This window comes from Emiliania huxleyi (genome assembly GCF_000372725.1).
Source record: "Emiliania huxleyi CCMP1516 unplaced genomic scaffold EMIHUscaffold_524, whole genome shotgun sequence".
Lineage (NCBI taxonomy): Eukaryota > Haptophyta > Isochrysidales > Noelaerhabdaceae > Emiliania > Emiliania huxleyi.
The window spans coordinates 8,795-17,483 of NW_005198063.1; the positions used below are offsets into that span (position 1 = coordinate 8,795).

At 66.4% G+C, this 8,689-nt stretch overlaps 2 protein-coding genes across 2 annotated transcripts; one reads left to right on the forward strand and one right to left on the reverse strand.

Annotated features, from left to right (window-relative positions):
• Window positions 1-2,396: 2,396 nt before the first annotated feature.
• EMIHUDRAFT_371011 (hypothetical protein) lies at window positions 2,397-3,862 on the reverse strand (the record flags this gene model as incomplete). The annotated part of the gene is made up of 3 exons (XM_005766061.1): window positions 2,397-2,925; window positions 3,016-3,357; window positions 3,418-3,862. Coding segments are annotated over 3 exons (1,192 nt in total), but the record flags the coding sequence as incomplete, so codon positions are not given.
• Window positions 3,863-4,153: 291 nt separating this feature from the next.
• EMIHUDRAFT_470695 (hypothetical protein) lies at window positions 4,154-7,460 on the forward strand. Its single transcript, XM_005766062.1, has 3 exons — window positions 4,154-5,478; window positions 5,520-5,868; window positions 6,181-7,460. The coding sequence occupies exons 1-3, from the start codon at window positions 4,253-4,255 to the stop codon at window positions 7,234-7,236; spliced, it is 2,631 nt and encodes an 876-aa protein (XP_005766119.1). The 5' UTR covers window positions 4,154-4,252; the 3' UTR covers window positions 7,237-7,460.
• The last annotated feature ends 1,229 nt before the right edge of the window (window positions 7,461-8,689 follow it).

Consider the following 8,689-nt stretch of genomic DNA (forward strand, 5'->3'; position numbering starts at 1 on the left):
CCCTCTCCTCCTCGTCGGCAAAAGCGGCTAGGCGGTCGCCCTGCTCCTCGCGGAGCAAGGCGAACTTGTGCGTGGCGGTCGCGTTGAGATCACCGCCCAGTTCCTCGACGGCGGCAAGCGCCTTACTGAAGGATAGGGTGTAGTAGGCAGGGGGCTTTGGCGCACTGTTGCGGCGCGTGCCTCTAGAGCAGGTGGCGCGGCCTGGAGTCACGCGTGGCCGTGGGCCGTCCCAGCGATGTTGTGAGGTGAGACTGAGAGAGAGAGAGAGATGGCCGAAAGCATTTAAAACAGAAAGCGCAGCTCTCTCTCGTCTCAAGATCAGCTCAAGATCTCGTCAAGGCGCGGCAAAAGCACGAAAGAAGAAGAAACACCATGCCGGCCCTCCTTGCCCGGATTAGTCTCGTCGACACCCCGTGCTCGCTCTCCCAGTGTACGTGCGCGCGCGTAAAATTCTTTTGCCCGCTTGGAGCAACTTGGAGTGCACAGTCAGTAGCCTCACATCCAGGGCCGGGGAGCTAAGAAGCGCACCCAGCGGGCCAGATGATCGGTATCGGGTGTGTGTGTCCAGTTCCAGGCTGTCTCGGTCAACCTCAAAATTGGCGCCTCTCTCTGCTGCTGGTGCTGCTGCTGCTGCTGCTGGTGCTGCTGCTGGTGCAGATGCTGCTGCTGGTGCGGCGCGGCTCTCCGACTCGACTCGACGCGCGCGTCGCGGGCATCTGACGCGGCGGGCGGCGTCGCGGGCGGCAGCGATCGCGGCTCGACGGTGGAGGTGGAGGCTGGAGGCTGTGGTGGACCTTTGAGTTTATTTAATGGTCGAGTACGAGGACTGGGGGGTCAACAGGGAGGCAGGGGGCCAACCAGGCGACGGAGGACCGTGGGCCATCGCGGGGACTGCTGCGTACGGAGGGCGCGGCAGATAGATCCGGATGGTCTCACCCGGTGGGAGGCACCGAGGCGCGTCTGGGACGCTCCACTCTACCTAAGCTCCTGAGGGGCGCGTGGTTGTAACCACGTAGTAGGACTACAACCCACCACAGACACCCTCCCCACTCCTCACGTGTGCACAAACCCTCACCCTCTCCTCTCTCCTCTCTCTCTCTCTCTCTTCTCTCTCTCTCTCCTCTCCTTGTCTGTGCTGTCGTCTGCATGCGTGATTGTTTGTGGCTGCTCCGAGGGGGCCCTGTGCGATCCGACGGGTAGGGAGTCTGTGCCCGGGCGGTGTCCGGTGTGGAGTCTCTCTCTGATCCCACCTGTGATGTTGGGTGTGAGGTTGTGGCGGCTTCGAACCCAAGGGGGGGAGCTGATCCCACTCAGTAACCAACTCTCTCAGGGGCAGTAGGTGGGCGAGCTTCAAGCGCGCTCATCTCGAACGACAAGGCGTCGCTACGCGCGGTCTTCCGCGGGGGGAGCGTCGTCGACGGGTGCGGGACCGCGGCGCAGCCAGCGCTGCGGCGATGCCTCCGGCTGTTTGCGGCGGGCGGCTTGCTGCGCGCCGAGATGGCGAAAAACTCGTCTCGTCGCACACCAAGGGCTTATGCTCTGGCGAGATGTGAGGCGCATGCGCCCAGGAGGGGAGGGCGCATGCGTAACGACGCTTGCTAGAGATGCCTTTCGGGGCCCAGAGATAGAACTTCTGATGCCATGCGTGACCTAGTAGTGTCCCCAGCTATGGGCGTGTCCACGTTGGAGCCAGGTGTGGTGTGGGTGCGAGAATAGCTCCGCCGTTCATGGAGGCAACCGATGCGAGTGTCGACTGGTGTGTGTCGTCGTGGTTTGGTATCAAGAATACTCACTCACTCACTCGGTATCGGGTTGCGGTTTAGAGAGCCCTAGCCCTGGGGGATGCGCGTTCGCAGGGAAGGTCGCAGGGATGGGCCGTAAAGTAAACACGGTTCTCCGATTAGCTCTGCGCTGCGGGTTTCCCCTAGCAGCGGAACGCCCGGCGGAGGCGGCGGAGGCGCTGGATCGGGCCGCTGCCAGCGCGTCTCCCGCGTGCTCGTGTTAATGTAGTAGGCGCTGCCGTCCGGCGCCGTCGCCTCAATCCAGCCGTCGGCAAGCGGCGGTGAAGCCTGGTCCATGGCCGGGCAGGCGCGCCGCAGGCGAAGCGCTCTCGCGGCCTTGTGCCCTCGTCACGCTCGGCTCGGCTCGTTCACGGGACCACGTTTACCTGCCCTCACGTGGGCTCCGTTTACCTCTACCTCCGGCGGTCTGAGACAGGCTTACCTTTACCTGAGGCCCCCCACGCCAGCCCTACCTCTACCTGCGCCCCCGCCGCGCCCCGCCCTCAGAGCCGACACCAACGTGCCAAGCATTGAAGAAAGGAAAAAAGGCTCGCCAAACGCCGTGAGCGGCGAGGCGGCGCCGCGGAATGCGCCAGTCCGTGCAGAGCGTTTTGTGCACACGCCCGCACAGATCACAGATCACAAAGCCGCAGGCGAAAGGGCGCATGTGGCACACGTGCCGGGGGGTGGGGCGCGTGGGGAGGAGTGCAGGAGTCCAGGGGTGGGGTCTGGAGGCGCTTCAGCCAAGGCGTGCGGCGCGCGCCAAGACGTTGAAAGGGAACCAAAAGTGGTCCGAGCCGCCCGACGGGTGCTCGAGCTCCGCCGCCTGCAGCTCCTGCGAGATCTTGCGGATGCGCAGCCCGGCGCCGCGGTGCCGCTCCTCGAAGTAGTCAACCATGTCCTCGTTCCATTCGACCGCCTCCGAGGCGCCTGGCGCGCGCTGCTCGCACGCCTGCTTGACCTCGCCCATCTCGCCGCAGATGCGCACCGCCATCTCCGCCTTGAGGTCGGTGTACTTGACGTTCGACGCGGACAGGCGGACCAGCCGCTTCTTTGCGCGCGGCGTGTCGTCGCAGAACTGCACCTCGCGGAAGGACTGCGCGTAGATGATTGCGCCGCGCGGGTGTCCGAGCAGCAGCGGCTCCTACAGGCTCGGGCGCCACCCCGCGTGATCTGCGGGCAATCTCGCCCAATCTCGGCCAATCTCGGCCAATCTCGGCGGCTCCTTCTCGACCACGTCGACCAGGAAGGCGCGCGTCATGCGCGGGAAGCGGATCAGAGAGAGCAGCTGCTCGAGCTCGGCCTCCGACGGAGCGGGCTGCTGGTGGCGCGCCCACGCAACCATCGCCTGGAAGGCCGCGTCCTCGCTCTCGACGTTCAGGTTCATGTCGGCGAGCAGCGTCGCCAGCCGGGCGTGAGGCAGCGAGAGGAAGAGCGACTCCGGGCTCGACTGCAGCTTCTCAAAATCGCGCGTCGCCGACTCCCGCGCGTGCTCCTGCAGCTCGGCGAGGCCAAGCCGCTCGGCGAGCTCCCAGATCGCGAGGCAGTTGGAGGGCTGCAGCCGCTCCTTGAGCGCCTGTCGCATGCATTCATTCTTCACGACGAGTGACTCCTAGTGGCTGCGCCGCAGCCGCTTGAGCGCCTGGGTGGTCGCGCGCAGCAGGTCCTCGACCTGGAGCCGCGACGCCGCCTGGAGCAGCTCGGTCAGCATCGTCTCGGGCAGGCCGCACTCGCCGGTGTACATGAACTCGAGCGCCGCGCCGAATACCTCGGGGGACATCCCCTCGAGCTGCGCCGGACCGCCGTTCCGCTCGCGCATCACGACGCCCGCGCCCGAGTAGAGGCCCGCAAAGTAGCCGCTCGCCGCGGCGAGCACGTTGCGATGCCCGCTGAACGTCTCGGGGTCCACGACAATGGTGCAGTCGCACAGCGTGCCCTGCCGCCACTGCTCCACGAGCTTTGGCGGGTACCGATGCCCGCCCGAGACGGTCACCTTGAACGCCGCGTCGCGCGAGGGGCCCGCGCCGTCCGGATCGTTGTGCCGCGAGCGCTTCCGCCGGGAGCGGGAGGAGTCGGACATGTGAGTCGGCGGCTTTCTCTTTTTCATGGTACTCGCAGAGTGTGGGTAAACGAAAGTACCGTTCGGTACTATCAAGAAAGACGCCGAAAAAAGTCGCCGCGACCATCCACGACGAGCCAGCCTGCTGCCGGCTCGCACGGCAGCTTCTTCCTATGGACCAGCCTCGACTTCCATACAGTCAACATTTTGTCGCTGCGTGCTCGTGGTGAGCTGTGGCTCAATTACAGGCCGTGGATTGATACCTTACCCGCAAAGAGTCCAAACCCCTGCCGAGGGTGGTCGCTTTGCACCTGGTGGGTTGCTTGGCTGGAGAGGTTGTTTGGCCGCTCCCTCGTCGCACGTCGCTCGCGCCTCGATTTCCCTCGACCCCGGCCGTCCCCCCGTTTCCAGCATGCAGGGCGCTGCCCAGGGCGCCACCGCTCAACGCGTGCCGAAGCGCCTCCTCGATGATGTGTGGCGCGTGCGCGCCACCGACGACGACTGCTGCGCAATCTGCCTGGAGGCCCCGGCGCAGCCGCTGATTTTGCTCTGCGGGCACATGTTTTGCCTCGACTGCTTCCAGACCTACGCCACGCACGCGCGCGAGTACGACGACGAGTGCACGCGCTGCCCGACCTGTCGGAGCCCGCACGCGCCCCCGCCTGTCGGCCAGGTCGAGGCGGAGCAGGTCGAGCGCGGCGATGCGCTCTTGGCGCGCGCCATGCGCATGGATCGGAGCCGCCCCAACTTCTTGCCGCTCCTCGAGGGGGCGACCCGCTTCTACGTCGCGGCGCTGGACTTGCACCCGTACTGCTCGAGGGCGCACGCCATGATCGGGTGGTGCCGGAAGGTCGCAGGAGAGGACTCGCTTGACGCGTTCGAGGACTCGGCGCGCGCTTGCCATGGCGCTCTGCCCGCGTTTGCCATCGTGACCCTGTGGAACCAGACGATCCTCGACTGGCTCGGAGAGAGCGAGAGCGCCCAGCGCATCGAGCTTGTGCGAGCCGGCGCGCGGGCTTGCAGCTGGCCGCAGGCTGTCCAGCGGGAGGCGGCGGGGACGGAGCTCCCTGTCGCGGAGAACGCCTACCGCAAGGCCTGCAGCGCCTTTGAAGACCTCACCTTGCCTCGGGTGCGCGAGCTGCTCGAGAACTTGCTGGCGGTCTCTACGCGCGGCGGCTGCGGCAGCAGCAGCGGCGGCGGCGGCGGCAGCAGCGGCGGCGGCGGCGGCGGCAGCGGCGGCGGCGGCAGCAGCAGCAGCGGCGGCGGCGGCAGCAGCACTACCACCCTCTCGAGGCAGCACTACCACCGCATGGTCGAGCTGTTTAGCCTCGTCCCGATCTATCTGCCGCTGATCGCAAACATCGTGCGCAAGCACATCACCGACGCTGGCCTCGCGCTGGTCAAGAAGCAGTCAGCCAACGCCGAGGGCGACCTGATGGCGTACGTGCAGGAGCTGCTCGACCTCGACGGCGTGTACAGCGAGATCATCGGCTCGACGCCAGGCGAGGGCTACTTTAACGGCGACGCGACGTTTCTCAAGGCGGCGAGGGAGGCTTTCGAGGTCTTCGTCAACAAGGACATCGGCATGAGCGCCACCGCCGAGCTGCTCTCCACCTTCTGCGACAACCTGCTCAAAAAGTCGGGCGGCGGAGGCGGCGGCGGAGGCGGTGGCGGCGCAGGTGGCGCAGCTCCCCCCGCGCTGCCGAGGAGGCGGCTGCCGATCGGCACCTCTCTTCGGACCCCGAGCTGCGGCGGCTGTACCAGTCGGTGGTGGGTGGCGGGGCGCTCTCCACCGCCGACTTTTGGGCGCAGCGACGCGGGCTGCTGCGGGCGGCGATGCAGCGCGAGGGCCTCTCGACCCGGCGGCAGCAGCCCACCGACGCGGAGAGCTCGGCCGCCACGGCCGCCGCCGCGGGGTGCGAGCAGCCGGAGGCGAACGCCGCGACGGTGGCCTTCACGCTCACGCCGGGGATGATCGCGCGCATCTTTGAAAAGTACCCGAGGGTGCAGCGCTCTTTCCTCGACAATGTGCCGCACAACCTGTCGGAAGGCGCGTTCTGGCACCGCTACTTTCGGTCGCACGCAAAGAGGGAGGGGAGGCTCCGCGCCTAAGAGGGGGGCTTCCGCCGACCGAACCCTCCCCCTCCCCCCCCCACACCACCACCACCACCACCACCACCCACAGCCCGCCCTGCCCTCCCTGCCGCCACCTAGCCCACCGCCACCAGTCCAACCCCCACCCTTGGGGGCCCCACAATGCCCACCGCCGTGGTTGGTGCCGCGTCCATTACCGGCCCCCCCCCCCCCCTCGCCGCCGCCCCCGTCCCCCCCTCCGAGTAGCTCTCGGACGAGGCGCTCGAGGACAAGCTCGAGAAGGTGGTGCGGCTCTTTGGCTACCTGTCCGACAAGGACATCTTCGTCGAGTTCTACAGGAAGCAGCTCGCGAAGCGGCTGCTCCTGGCGCGCTCAGTGGGCGCCAGCGCAGAGCGCTCGATGATCGCCAAGCTCAAGCTGCGGTGCGGCGCGCAGTTCACCTCGAAGCTGGAGGGCATGGTGACCGACATGAACCTGTCGCAGGACATCCAGTCCGCCTTCGCCGAGCACGTCAAGGACAAGGAGCTCGAGCTCGACACCGACCTGACGGTGCAGGTGCTCACCACCGGCTTCTGGCCACAGTACAAGTCGGACGAGCTCAAGCTGCCAAAGGAGATGCTGCAGTGCGTCGAGACCTTCAAGGCCTTTTACGACTCGCACACCTCGCACCGCCGGCTGCGGTGGGTGCACTCGCTGGGCTCGGCGACCGTGGTGGGCAAGTTCACGGCCTCGGGGAAGAGCAAGGAGCACGACCTGCTCGTCTCCACCTACCAGGCCTGCATCCTGCTGCTCTTCAACGAGGCGGACTCGATGACCTTCTCCGACATCCAGGGCCACCTCAACCTGCCCGCCGAGGAGCTCAAGCGCTACGTGCTCTCGCTCTGCGGCGGCAAGTACAAGATCCTGACCAAGGATCCGGCCGGCAGGGAGGTCGCGCCGACCGACACGCTGAGCTGCAACGCCACCTTCTCCGACCGCCACCAGCGGATCAAGGTGCCGATGATCGCCCCCAAGATGACGCAGGAGGAGAAGGACGCGGCGCTGAAGCAGGCGGAGCTGGAGCGCAAGCATGTCGTCGAGTGGGCGATCATCAAGGTGATGATGCGCGAGAAGCGGGTGGAGCACGAGGGTCTGGCTGAGCAGGCGCAGGACTGGATCAGAACGAGGCCAAGCACGGGCTTTCACATGGCGAGGGATTACTTCGACGCGATGGTCGTGGACCTCATCCGCCGGGAGTACCTGGAGCCCGAGGCTCCCGAGCGTCCTCCCGGGAGTGGCAGCTTCTACAAGTACCTAGCTTGATGGCTCCAGCGGTGGCCTGACTGACTGAGCCTTACGATCCGTCCGGACAGCATTCGCCGCTGACGTACGTCACGTCGAGACGGTGGAGGTCGAGGGCCTCGCGTACGAAGTTGTGGACGGATCCGATCTGTGACGTACGATCCCGTATATACGTGCATGACGGAAATCGCTTGGCACGTAGATTTCCGTTTTTTGTATCATACTGCATACTGGGCTGGGTTTTTAGGCATTGTGGGGTTGGCACTCCCATCGACCCTCATGACCTCCTGCGGTCTCTGAGATGGACACCAGTGGGTGTGGGGCCACAGCCAGGATACAGTCAAAGGCTGGGTAAGCAGTAGAGGTCGATACTCGACGCGTCCCACATGGTCTGTGTCGCTGTCGGCACGCTGTCGACAGGACGTCGAGCGACACCGGTGGCAGTGCCACCCAGGAGTGGTCGGGCGGTCTCCCGTCATGAGAGAGCCACCATGTGATCCGTATGATGGTTCCTGACAACCGCCTCAGTCAACTTTCGTCACAGTTCCCGCTCTGAGAGGAGCTGCGGGTCAGTTCGACAGCTGGAGCTGTGTCGCCGGCGTGCGGCGGCCTGCCTCCGGAGGTGCCTCTGAGGTGGACATTTCTTGGTCACCGTGAGAGAACGCGTTCGAATTTTTACTCCGGAACTTCAACTTCACACGCGCACCGGCCAGGGCTACAATAGTGCCAGTGAGGCGGAGGCGCGAGTCGGAAGGCCGCGACCGTGATTTGGTCCCTTCATTTTCCTACAATCGCTGTGAACCCAGCCACGTAATCTCGATATTACCCGCACAATTCAAAACGCTTTCTCGTCCCTCTTTCTCGTCCCCGACTATTCTTGACCGCGAGAAAGCGTTTTGCCACGACCCGCTTTGCGCCGCCGCCCTCAACGCCCGATACTCGGTTAGAGCCGGCGGAGCGACGGCGGCAAAGGTGCGGCCGCCGGCGACCTCACACGGCGTCAAGCGCCGTAGAGACGGCCTCGAGAGCCGCCACCAGGTGTGCCACGACCGCGGCCGCGAGGCTCGTGGCGATGGATGCGCCAGACCCGCTTTGCGCCGCCGCCTCAACGCCCGATACTCGATCAGAGCCGGCGGAGCGACGGCGGCAGAGTTGCGGCCGCCGGCGACCTTCCCCTCGACCACGCCGCCGACCCGTCGACAAGCACGCGTGGACTGCCATCGAGAAGAAGGAGAAGGAGGGCGGCGCATCCGGAGCCCGCGGGCGCGGCGTGGGCGGGCGCGGGCGCGGGCGGGCGCGCGGGAACCCCGCCAGCGGAGGCGGCAATGCCTCTGGCGCTCCGGCGGCTCTGCAGGCGGCGCGCGGCGCGCCCCTCGCCGGTCTCCCGCACGCTCCTGAGGGCCGAGAGGGCCGAGAGGCGGGGTCGGTGACCCGGGGGCATGGGCGGTGCGGCCCGCGCCGCGCGCGGGGGCGT